The sequence below is a fragment of the Scylla paramamosain genome, chromosome 7 (genome assembly GCF_035594125.1).
Source record: "Scylla paramamosain isolate STU-SP2022 chromosome 7, ASM3559412v1, whole genome shotgun sequence".
Classification (NCBI taxonomy): Eukaryota; Metazoa; Arthropoda; class Malacostraca; order Decapoda; family Portunidae; genus Scylla; species Scylla paramamosain.
This window is the reverse complement of record NC_087157.1, coordinates 18647257-18660740: the sequence shown is the minus strand read 5'-3', so window position 1 is coordinate 18660740 and position 13484 is coordinate 18647257. Positions and strand designations below refer to the sequence as shown.

The 13484-nt window shown below is 37.8% G+C and overlaps 1 protein-coding gene across 4 annotated transcripts in view; it reads left to right on the top strand.

The window, feature by feature from the left end:
• The first annotated feature begins 3309 nt into the window (after positions 1-3309).
• Positions 3310-13484, top strand: part of LOC135102167 (uncharacterized) — a 167079-nt gene continuing 156904 nt past the window's right edge. For 2 of the 4 annotated variants that reach the window (XM_064006962.1, XM_064006961.1), the window contains exon 1: positions 3561-3746. In XM_064006962.1, coding sequence (XP_063863032.1) covers positions 3663-3746 — 84 coding nt within the window. In that variant the 5' untranslated portion in view covers positions 3561-3662. Of the gene's footprint in view, positions 3747-13484 lie in introns of all 4 variants that reach the window. The other 2 variants (XM_064006963.1, XM_064006960.1) reach the window with 2 other exon arrangements.

The window sequence follows — 13484 nt, the reverse complement described above, 5'->3', positions numbered from 1 at the left end:
AGCGCCAGGACGCTTGGAAACCTCTGGTGACTTGGCCTCAGCATGAATTACACACTTCCTTGGCGGACCACACGCCCAGAAACGTACCCAAGACACACACCCTTCGAGAGAGTGTTGCATTGTGAAGCGTCTCGTCACCACTCTCTCCACCTTCCTTCCACGTCACCACCACCACCACCACCAGTACCGCCGCCAACAGCGCCTTCTGCACTGCCGCCTTACTCCCTCACCTCGCCTCTCTTTTAAGTCATTTTGAAGCCGTAGTGGGCAGAGCAGAGGAAAAGAAGGAGAGGGAGGGGAAAGAGTAGGTGCTAAAGTGAGGAAAGGTGGAAAGAAGAGAAGGAAAAAGAAGAGGAAAAAGAGTTAGTGAGGAGTGAGGACGATGGGAAAGAAGAGGAAAAGTATATAGAGGAAAAGATGCTTGAAATGTTGTGAGATGGTACGAAAGAAGTCTGACAAAACGGCTTCCCAGACATGCATTATCGACACTCAGGTGCCTCCTTTCACCCTCACCTTTCACGGGACCGGCTCGGCAAATCTTAATACAGCTCCTTTTCCCTAGTAGTTCCCTCCTTCAACCGCGTCCTCCTGTCACTCGCAGCAGCAGCAACAGCAGCAGCAGCAGCAACAGCATCCCGCCTCTTCACCTTCTTCGCTCCGGGGAATAAAACACTGAAAGCAAACCGTGCCGCGAGAGGGAAGTTTGTTTGAAGGACTGGTGGCGGTGTTGGTGGTGATGGTGGTGGCAGACGAAGAGATGTGTTGTTGTAAGTGAAAAGAGAGAGAGAGAGAGAGAGAGAGAGAGAGAGAGAGAGAGAGAGAGAGAGAGAGAGAGAGAGAGAGAGAGAGAGAGAGAGAGAGAGAGAGAGAGCGCGGCTGAGGTTCCTGTTGCATTTTATGGACAAGGAGAAAAGCGAGATGTTGGAGGAGGAGCTGGTGGAGATGGAGGAGGAGGACGAGGAACAAAAGAAAAACCAAGTGAAAAAAAATAAAATGGAAGAGGTGAAGAGATGTTTGAAACAGAGAGTACTGGGAGGCTTCGAGGAGGTCATCGCCCCAGGGAGGAGGAAGACAAGGAGGAAGAGGAGGAGAAGAAGGAGGAGGAACGTAAAGAAAAGAAAAAAAAAAACGACAGTGGGAAAGATTATAGGACGCTTATTACCAGAAGTGTTAGGTGTGTGGGGCAGCGGGGTGTCTGCCTCATGAAATCATCAATGAAGCCAAGTTGACGAATAGAAATCAACGATACTCCACATAGAAGTCTTTAAAAAAAAAAAAAAAAATCCTGCTAAAAGCCAGATCAGAAGTTAACAACAAAACTTGAAAAAAAAAAAATAAAATAAAATAAATAAGAAGCAATGCTAGTCTCCCTTGACAGTTAGTCAGACAAGACCTGATCGCAAATGACATGTTTTGTTTCTTTTTAAGAGTGGCACTGTCTAAGCTGTTTTTTTCCTGTAGTGGACTGTATGCACCAGTACTGATGAGGGTTGCGGTGTGTCTTGTTAGTCTGTTAGAGATGAATGTGTTTTTCTTTATTTGTATGTTATTTGCATAAGTCTTTTGTTTTTATTTGTTTATTTAGATCTTGTTAGTGTTAAAGTAGCTGCCACCAGCCATCGGGTCCAGGCCAGCTGTGGCTTTATTCCATGTTGTCGAGGTAGCATGCTTCTTATTACATTCCCTTGAAAATAGAGAGAGAGAGAGAGAGAGAGAGAGAGAGAGAGAGAGAGAGAGAGAGAGAGAGAGAGAGAGAGAGAGAGAGAGAGAGAGAGAGAGAGATACATTTAATTCCCTATCTCAACCTATATTCCTATGGTTATTTCTTTTCCCTTTAACCCAGAATTGATAATGGCAAGGAAATTACATTTCCGATGTCTGTCAGTCCTCTGAGTTAACTAAGTAATTAATTCACACCAAGAAAAATATTATTTTGCATATAAACAAAGTTTATAATTAACAAAAAAATAATGGAAAGCTGTCAACAAAGATCTCTGTCGGCCTTCGCTCTGAGGACTACTTGTTGTTGCTGTTGTTGTTGTTGTTGTTGTCGTTGTGGTTGTTGTTGTTGTTACTGTTGTTGTTGTTGTTGTTGTTGTTGTAGTTGTTGTTGTTGTTGTTGTTGTTGTTGTTGTTGTTGTTGTTGTTGTTGTTGTTGTTGTTGTTGTTGTTGTTGTTGTTACTGTTGTTGTTGTTGTTGTTGTTGTTGTTGTTGTTGTTGTGATAGAGATAATTGGGGGAAGGGAGAAGCGTCAAGCAAGAGTTTGGACAGCATTAAAGAAAAGTAAGAAAGGAAGTACAGACTTGATAAACTTGTTTGCAATATATAGTACAGACATGATGCTTACACTAGTGCAGAAGGCAGTGGCTATTAATTCAGGTCGCTTAGATTTATGGAGGCCGAATGAAGTGAGCGCGACTCCTTACAGGGTTTTACACACACACACACACACACAATATATATATGTATATATATATATATATATATATATATATATATATATATATATATATATATATATATATATATATATATATATATATATATATATATATATATATATATATATGAGTACAGCATACTCACATACAAACATACACATACACACACATAAACTCTTACACAGTTGCACTCATACACATACCTTATACTTTTTTTTTTTTTTTCTTTAGGCTACTCGGCACTGGTGCGCTTTATATACACCGCAAATCGTCAAAACTAGTTCCTTCTCCCCAACTACACACCTGTTTTTTTTAATACACCTCTAAAAGTTTTTAACTTTTCTCTTTACTCAGGCTGTTCTTGAAAATTTTAGGTAGTTATCTAGTTAGTTTTCGGGTTTCAAAACAATAATACAGATTTTCTTTATAATTACAACAAGTAACATTTCATATAGCTCTACACTTTATCTTCAACATCTTGAGAGAGGGAATTTTTACATGGCTTGTATCAAAAAAAATCCTTGGGCAACCTTTCGTTTCTTTATACAAGAATCAGCAGCACCAAGCGGAGATTTTTAATTCAAATATATATATATATATATATATATATATATATATATATATATATATATATATATATATATATATATATATATATATATATATATATATATATATATATATATATATATATATATATATATATATATATATATATATATATATATATATATATATATATATATATATATATATATATATATATATATATATATATATATATATATATATATATATATATATATATTTATTTATTATTTTTTTCATTGATCCATTTCAATGGGTCGTCAAGCATATATGCACAGTTTTATCCCCAACATATCTATCAAAATGTTATCAAAGTACCAATCCTGTGTATACAATACCTAACACATTAACATCTAAGGCTAAGCAAATCATAAAGACAGAATTTAATTGAGGTAAAAAAAAAAAGTCTACATCTGCTCTTGTCTTTCAAATATAATTTAAACTTTAAATAAAAGAGCGTTTATGAAGGAATATAGGTCGGCATGGTCAATCTGGACAGGATTTTGGGTCAGCCAAATAAAAGAGGATGAATTGAAATCCCGCACGATCCTCCATTCAAAACTCGCGCCCTCTAGATCATCAAGCAAGAAGCAACAGTGTTCAATGTGATAGTGGTGAGCGGTGTAGCGTGGATGTGTGCGTCCATCAATCTTTCGCAGCTACGCCTTTCCGTGAGGCGGCTGGAGCAGGAAATCGCCGAGCCGTGCTGCAGAGAGGTGAGTGCACTCCTGGCCAGGGTGAGGACGAGGCAGTGACGTGTGCAGTGTGCTGTGCTGTGGAATCATGGGATGCGGCGGGAGGGTCAGGCTGTCATGGCGGCAGCCTCTCGCGGTCTTGAGTACTGTATGACCAGGCCACAAAGTTTCATATCCCATATCGTAGTTTCCGAGGGTTGATATGCATGATGGAAACGTGGAATGTGACTTGTGATGATCAGTGAAGCTTTCATGGCGATACTACTACCATGACTGAAAATTAGGGAACTAGGATTGCCCGGTTAGCTCTCTCTCTCTCTCTCTCTCTCTGGAAGCTTATTTGCTCTCACTTACCTGATGGACTGCGTTTGAATGAATGGCCACAGTGAGGGTGCAGTCACAGATAATAGTGATGATGAGCTGGGGCTCCACACAGTTCATGGAGGATAAAACACGTATTTATGGCCAGGCACCCCCACCACCCATGCCTTCCTGATGCGCCCTCCCTGTCGGCTGGGTTGTGGGCACGTGTGTGTGTGTGTGTGTGTGTGTGTGTGTGTGTTAGAGTTTCATTAGAGTACGAGTAAATGTAGTGCATATATTCCGTTTGGTGCAAAGAACAAGATTTTCAAATTGGAATGATCGTGGCTCAGTGCGACTCACGTACAGAATACTGCGTGACGAGATGAAGCTGCTGAGAGTTTCTTGTGTTGCAGCTTTTATTTTTGTAACACATCTTATTCTCTTTTTTATTACGTATTTCTTCCCTAAGTAGTTAACTTCGTGTTATTTACGTCCAAACATCGAAAATTCAAGCCCCAACTTTAAGCATAATTTATAATGATGAACAGAATGTATTAAATTCTTTTATCCAGAACCTTTCAGATCAAGATATTGATTGACAGCTGCCAGGTACTGTAGGCCACATGTGAATGCTCTCAAAAATAATTGTTTTTTTTTTTTTATTTTTAGTAGTTGTAATAGGTGAATAACAAATAACTTGAGGATATACTATTAATGTTTTATTTATATTAGTAGCATAACAGCAGGTATTCTGAAATTTTAGCAAGTATGTGCTGCGTATAAAGCATGAAAAACAGTACAAGACACACTAGATGTGTAACACAGGGCAGAAAATAAAACCAAGGTGTTACTATGAAAGACAGCAGCATTCATAAGAGGCATTTTTTTTTCCCCACACCTGCACAGACATTTGGCAACATCAAGGTGTTTATCAAACACTAATGCCTTACAAGACAGAACACATGGTTAGTTGCATTAAGAGATCACACAAAAGTCATCACTATCCTATAGCATACATATATAATATACAGCAACACCAAGAGACATTGCAATATTAAGAACATAAGAAATAAGGGAAGCTGCAAGAAGTGATCAGGCTTACACGTGGCAGTCCCTGTATGAAATGTACCTATTTCCACCTATCATCCTCATCCATAAACCTGTCTAATCTTCTCTTAAAGCTCCCTAATGTCTTAGCACTAACAACATGATTACTGAGTCTTTTCCACTCATTTACCACTCTATTTGGGAACCAATTTCTTCCTATCTCTTTCTTAAACCAAAATTTTTGAAGCTTGAACCCATTATTTCTTGTTCTATCCTGGTTGCTGATCCTAAGAATTTTCCTTACATCCCCCTTGTTATAACCCTTATACCACTTAAAGACTTCTATCAGGTCCCCTCTTAACCCACGTCTCTCTAAAAGAATGTAAATTTAACAACTTTAATCTTGCATCGTAAGGAATACTCTTCATCCCCTGTATCCTTTTAGTCATTCTCCTCTGTACTGATTCTAATAGACCTATATCTTTCCTGTAATGTGGGGACCAGAACTGCACAGTGTAGTCTAGATGAGGTCTGACCAGCGCCAAATATAACTTTAATTTAATAACATCAGGCTTTCTACTTTTAACACTCCTAAAAATTAATCCAAATATTCTATTTTCCCTGTTTCTGGCCTCTGCATTGCTTTCCTAGACGGAATTCAGAGCTAACTATAACTCCTAAATATTTTTCGTACCCTGAACCTACCAGAGTTTCGTTGTTTATTGTGTACCTACTGTGTGGGTTTCCTCTACCTATGCTAAGTACTTTGTATTTGTTGATAAACTGCATTTGCCATCTGTCCATCCATTCATTCATCCTATCTAAATCTGCCTGCAAGTAGATGGCATCTGATTCTGACATAATTAATCTACCAATCTTTGCCTGCAAATTTACTAAGATCACTACTAATTCCACTATCCAAGTCACTGATATATATTAAAAACAACAGTGGCCCTAATACTGATCCCTGTGGCATCCCACTAATTACATGACCTCACTTGGATTTAGAGCCATTTATTACAACTCTTTGTCACCTGTTGCTTAGCCATGACCTTATCCAGCCTAACACCTTCCTATCTATCCTGTGTGCCCTAACCTTTCTTAGGAGCCTCTGGTGGGGTACCTTGTCAAAAGCTTTACTAAAGTTCAGATATAAGCTGTCGTAACTATCACCATTATCTACTGCCTTGTACACTTTACTGTAAAAACTTAACAAGTTCGTCGGGCAAGACTTCTCCTTCATGAAGCTGTGCTGTGACTGATTTATCAAGTTATGTTTGTCTAAATACTCCTTTATGTTCCTTGCTATTATTGACTCCAATATTTTACCCACAACTGAAGTTAAACTGACAGGTCTATAATTAGATGGTAAAGTTTTAACTCCTTTCTTAAAGATGGGTACTACATTAGCCTGCCTCCACATTACTGGTACCTCACCTGACTCAAGTGATTTCCTAAAGCCAGAGACTAATGGCTCACTAATAACATCTGCATTCCTTAAGTACTCTGGCACATATTTCATCTGGTCCTGGTGTCTTGAACTTTTTAGCTTATCTATCTCCTGTTCCACTATCTCCTTAGTTATGAAAATATCTATCAGCTTCTCATTCTCATCTGCTTTAAACATCTGTTCACAATTTGGCATATCCTGCAGGTTTTCCTGGGTGAAGACAGTCAAAAAATACTCATTCAGAATTTTAATATCTTCTCCCCAGAACTAACCAGCACCCCATGTGCTGCCTCTAGTGGACCTATAGTATCTTTATTCTTCGTCCTGTATACCTGATAAAATCCCCTGGGGTCCGTCTTCACCTGGCTGGCTACCTTTGATTCATAATTGCCCTTGGTAACCTCCTGACTTATAACTAATTCATTACATTGTGGTCCTGAAACCTCTTCACCTTCCCTTAATCTCTTATATATACTTCTCTTCCATCCTGTATAATGTTTTAACCTAGTAGTCATCCATTTAGGGTAATTTTTTTTGTGATCTTATTGCTTTATACGGGATGTTTGCTAACTGTCCTATATGCAGTTTGTCTACAAAATATTTATACAACTCATTTACATTTACTTCACCTAATTCCCTCATTTTGGCCCCTTCCATCCTCTCTACTCCCTCATCTACTCACCTCGACCTCACTTCTCCCACTTCAGTATGACCTGACCCTCCAACATACTCACATCTATCTCACCCTCTCTCTCTCTCTCTCTCTCCTCAGCCCCTTCTGGACACATCTTCCCTCCTCTTGTCCTGCACCCTCATACCTCACCTCACCTCTCTCATCCTGCCTTATCTCTCTCAACTCTGACCCAGACCTGACCTCACTCTGCATCTGTTGCCAGTCAACTCCTCTCCTAAAGTCAGGTATTTTAATAGTGTTTTTGCTTCTAAAAGTTTCTTCCCATTTTAATTTGTACCTAATTTCCTAATGGTCACTGTTACCTAGCTGCCTTCCAACCTCTATCTGCATGACTGCTTTCTTCCTGTTAGTATAATATTGTTCCCCCTTGTGGGTTCAACGACTACCTGTTTTAAAAAATTATTCTGAGTTACCTTAAGAAATTCCTCTGATTCCTTGTTACCCACCATCAGGCTCCAGTTGATATTCCTAAAATTAAAATCTCCTATCACACATACCAGACTGTACCTTCCTGCTCTATTTATTTCCTGCCACAGTGAGGTGTTAATTTCCTTTGTACTGTTTGGTGGACTGTACACTACTCCCAGTACTGCTGACTGTGATCCTTCCTTAATATCTACCCATATCGACTTTTTGAATGTACATCAGGAGGTAACAGAGTCAACATAGCAAGGCTACACCACCTAACAGAGAACACAAAGACTTCCATATCAGAACAAATGACATGGCAACTCAGAACTGCATACAACAACAACAACAACAACAACATCAAAACAACAACAACAGCAGCAACAACAACAACAACAACAACAACAACAACAACAACAACAACAACAACAACAACACTAAAGTAAGGATATACAGTGGGCATATGGCAGCTAAAGATATATTGTTAATAACATGTAGCTAGCCAAAGAAACTTTCAGAGAAGAGAAGCATTTATGTCACCACAAAGTAAACATGCAGAATTTAAATAATTTTTGCATATGCTGTACAAAAGAGCACAAACCTGATGAAACATTATATGCAGGATAAAATACAGCATCCTGAGCTTGGACATGGGACATGCAGTGAGACAGTAGGACAAGAGCAGAATTTTTGCAAGAATACAGTGAAAAAAACAAAAACAACTAGAAAGAAATTTTGTGGGCATATCTGTGTACTGTATGCAAATTTACTATTCAACTTTTCATGTTTATTTCTTCCCATTTCCTATTTAAGGACATAAAATACTCAAAGTTTCATTAAACTAAAGCTTTTGGTTAGTTGTTGAAACACATGCAAAGGCAACACAAACTTATGACTGGTAAAGAAAATACACTTTTTTTCCTCATTGGGAAGTGAAAAGGCCACGTAAAATCATAAATCTAATCTGCCTCACTGCTGCTGTCTAACTGATGGCTGGTATCTGACAAAATATCCTTGTCATTTGACATTCATGAGGCTCAAAAATCTTCTTCAGGCACAATCAGTTACATGGAAAAGATTATGAGGTAGAAGTAGTCTGATGCCATCACTGTATCTTCAAATTTAGAGTTAGGAACTGAAGTCAGTGGGTAATCCAAGTCTTAATCTTGTCAAGGAAGTGTGGTCTTGTCAAGGAAGTATGGTTCATCTAATTAATAACTAAGGTATGGGAACTGAACAAAGACCAGTTGTGCCACAGCACCTGAAGTGCTGTCTTGTTACAGTGTGTGAATGGCACAGTTTCCATGGTGTTCTTGCATTCCTTGCAAATTTTACAGGATTTAGCAATAAACATCATCAAAATGAAGAGTAACTAAACTATTTCAATAATGAAAAGGATCTATGCACCTGATATACATGCCTATACTGCAATAAGGACAGCTTCTTGTGGCAGTAAGCCTACCATGGAATGTGTGTCTATTCTGTTCATTACTTGAAAATCGTACACATGTTGAATTTACCAGTTAGGAGCAAGTCTCATATTTTTATTTTTAAGCTGATGATCATTGAAAATTAAACGTTCATCATTTAATTACATTACCCTGTATGTACCTTACTTTTCTCCTTCACAATAGTGTTACCGAGTCTCTTCAAAAGCTTCGGTGAATCATCCGAGAAATGGATCCATTTACCATTGACGGCAAACATGTCAAGGTTCCAAGAGAAGAACATTGTATTCCCTCTTGGTCAGAGGAAGAAAAAAAAAGTGCAGTTACTTAAGTATCAATGTCTTAAGCCTAATGAACATGTCATCATTCTCACACTCTGCATAATATCAGTCTTTCCCAGATAAAAGGAATAACCTAAAAAATTTCCATTTCTCAGTTCTTTAATCACAAACAAAAATGCATGGTTTGCAAGTTTCAAACTTTTGTCATGTTCACTAGTATCCTTGCCTCCAATAATGGAATCAGAAACCTGGTAAAAATTAAACAAATCTTTGATGATACTCATTACATGAGATATATTGCCTTAAAGTAACTTCCTTTACAGGACTGCCAGAGTTTGTTGCTCCTGCTAACAAAATGTTTCTCAACGAGAAATGCAGTGCTTACTGTAATCCTTTTAGGACTGTGATAATATACTGCTACAGCAAGCTGCCTCCTCCTCTTCCTCCTCGTCCTCCACTGTCACACTAATCAAAGCATATCATTGATGTCCAGTGAAAAATTACAACATCCTGGGAGGCAGGAAATCTGCTGCTCTTTGCATCAATTGCTGTGGTATTGTGCTGTTCCTCCTTCCAGATTGCTGGACTGTCTTGGGTGGTGTGGATGGTGTCCCTGTAAATATGGAAATATGGAATATATTAGCATAACTTTGTGTCATTATTAGCATACTAGTATATGCATTTATTTTCTTGAGTAATGCTATTACCTCTGTTAGTAACAGAATAGGTTAACAACTTTTCTCTTTCTATCTCACCTCTGCCATCTTACACTTTTCCCATACCCACAACAACCGTCCTCTTCAAGTAAGTGATTAACAGTAATTATAAACCTTATATACAGTCATTATTCCCACCACATCTTTTCCTTGCCAAAAACATCTTGAAATACTTGTTCACATTGCTCATCACATCGGTTAACATGCTTGACTCAGATGTTCCGGTTGTGTTTCCTTTCCTGCTGTAAGCCACTTTACCACAATTCAGTCTGTAAAAAGAAGCATTTTGGTAACTGGAAAGCAAGGATTGCACAAAATTAAGTTATAAATATTGTGAAATATTAGTATATAAAGAAATGTATGATTGTGTATGGACAAATGGTGAAAGAAGATAGGATTTGTTAGTAGTGGAGGCAGAAGTTGGTTTATTATATTTTATTTATTCATATTTATATTGATATTCATATTTATATTCATATTATTATTTATTTTTATTTATTTATGTATTTTTTTGAGAAAAAATAACCACATGATTTCTTCCCACCTCTGTTTTTAATTCAAGCTTGATCAAGTTAGATTAAAAGAGAGGAAGGAAGTGGTTCTCAAACAGAACGGTAGATGACGGGAGTAGGCTCTGTAATTAGGTTGTTTGTGCAGAGTCAGCAGAGAGCTTGAAAAGAAGATTAGACAGATTTATGGATGGGGATGATAGGTAGAAATAGGTAGATATGTTTCATACAGGGACTGCTATGTGTAGCCCTGACGGCTTCTTGCACATTCCCTTATTTTCTTATGTTCTTAGAAAATGGGTTAGATAATAGTGGGAATTATGAGATTGCTGAATGGTATCTGCTAGCAAATATGTATATACTGAAATGAAAGCTCATCATATAATGTAATATAGTACATACAGTATATAGGCTTCAATAAGGTTGTGAATGTTATTAATCAATATTTAGGATCTGTTGTTTAAAAACTATTTCATCATGAATGTCATTTAACCACATTTACCACAACTAAATTAAACATTACCAGTTATAACACAGTTGTGTAGTCACAGAAATGCTCTGTGGTATGTGCCTGAAGTTCGTTTATTTGCAGGAATTGGAGCTGCAGTGTTCAGCAGATGTGTTGTGCTGCTGGTATGCTTGAGCTCAAAATTTTCAGTGTGGACAGACTGCTTGTGCTCCACACATGGTTTTCCCAAGACTTGGAGCCACTGCAATCACCTGGAATCATATTTAAGTTTTTAAATTCTTACTTAAATTCTGAAAGTATAATGAAAATATTTTCTATAAGATAAATAAATAATGAAAACTTGGTTCATATTCATATTTCAAGAACCAGTAAGGGAAAAGAATTTGCAGCCAGACAGATGCCCAGAAATAGTTTTACCCACTCATGGGCTATGTTGGGGTACACTAGGGTTGCCATATATGAACTATCAAAATTCCGGACACCTTCACTAACACCTGATTATGGTCCTGATATGATACTGGAAAACATGTAAATTAATTAAAAGAAACTCAACTTATTTACCTTTGCATATGGCTGATAATCTTGAATTCCGTTTTTCCACTTAGCTTAGTTGGTGTCTTCTAACTCTTCTTCAACCACTGCGTGTGTTGCTTGATGTGCCGATGCATGTTTTTCTGTAGATCTTATATTTTTAAGTAGTTCCTTGTTGGACTTTAAAAAGTTGAGGAAGTCAACGCAAGAGGTCTCTCAGTAGTTGTACTGTACAGTCAGAATACCTTTCATTGTATCAACACTCAGCTTGTTCCTTTCCTTCGTCCGCTGACTTTGCATCAGCGAAAAGACTCGCTCCACATTAGCATTGTGGGATGTTACAGCAAAAAAGAATTGTGCAATTCTGAGCAGTTCTGAGTGGCATTCAATATTCTTTGATGCTTCAAAGTATCTGGTCCATTTTTTATGTGCTGGTAATTTACTGAAGTCTTCATCATTCTTGTTCCTTTCTACAAACTGCCTCAAGTTACAAACTTGGTCAAAGCACTTTACATCATCAAGCTCTATTCCCTTGTCTATCAAGTATACAACACAAGGTTCCACATCAGTCCAGTTTGGCATTTCACTCAAGACCATCCACTTGAAACAAGAGAACTCTTCCAGTGGTTTCATCCACTTAGCTAAGTACTCTGAGCATCTGTTGTACAGGTTAACTACTTCAACACAGAACCTGTTACACTCTTCTTCTTTTCCTTCTGTGCGCTTCTGAGTAATTAGTCCTTTAACTTTTAAAGACATGAAATGCTGGTTTTTTCTTTGTGCAAGTACTTTACACACAGACTCCAAATTTGTCAGCACTTCTACAACAGAGTTACTTTCCTTTTCAATTGTTTGAACGTGTGTGTGAAATACAGCCATTAAAGAGTGCATGTGCCAGAGGTAAATCTCACTCATTTCATTTTCAAAGAATTTTTTTATTACTGTTGGTGGTTGCTCTTGTGAAAGAAAGGACTTAAGAGCAGGAAACATCTCTATCAGCCTTGTGATGCCAGGAAATAGTGACAGCCAACGACTCTTACTATGAGAGAGAAGCTTCCTGTACTCAACCTCAGCAAATTCACAATACTCCTTTAGTTTTTCAGAGCGAACTGTGTAGATATGAAAATGCTGATAAATCTTATTGATAATATTTTCAATATCAATATCCATTATTTCTGCTCCATGATGAACACAGTTATTCAGAATATGTGCTGGGCAACCTACTCCAATCAATGACTTTTCCAACATCTTCAGATTTGCAAACACATTATTCCCTTCTTCGTTACGTTCGAATCCTCCAAACATTGTATTGCAGTTGTCACCTGTAAATGCCACACACTTTTTAGTAAGCCCATGTTTATCTAGGGTTTCTTTCACATATTTGGCAATAGTGTCTGCAGTCTCATTTGGGGTGTTCTTAAACTCAATCAGTTCTGACTGTAAACCACCATTTTTCCAGTCAAAGTACTGAATAATTACAGGAAACAGCTTTAATGCATCGTGATTTCTACCATCTGTAGTAATTCCACAGTATACTACTTCATTTTCTTTTAGGCTTTTTAAGGCAACATCAACAGAATGAGGTGCAAGCACAGCTTTTATAATAGCTGCTGTCTTTGTTCAAGCACTAGAAAACTTTCTTGCCACCTCAATCAGGAAAAGTTTTTTTTTTTCAGCAAAACAGATGAACAATCCATGGATGAGAAACTACCGTGATGTTTGACAGTGTGAAATGCATAAGCAGCTTCTGCAGCACTAACATCTTCAGCTTCACTTCCTGGTTTAACAAAATAATGTGTCATCTTCATTGATGAACCCTCTTCTTGCACTGCTCTCTTATGTTTCTCAGAGCTCACATGTGACTGTAAGTCATTAATGCCTTTATGTGCCAGTGAGACAAATG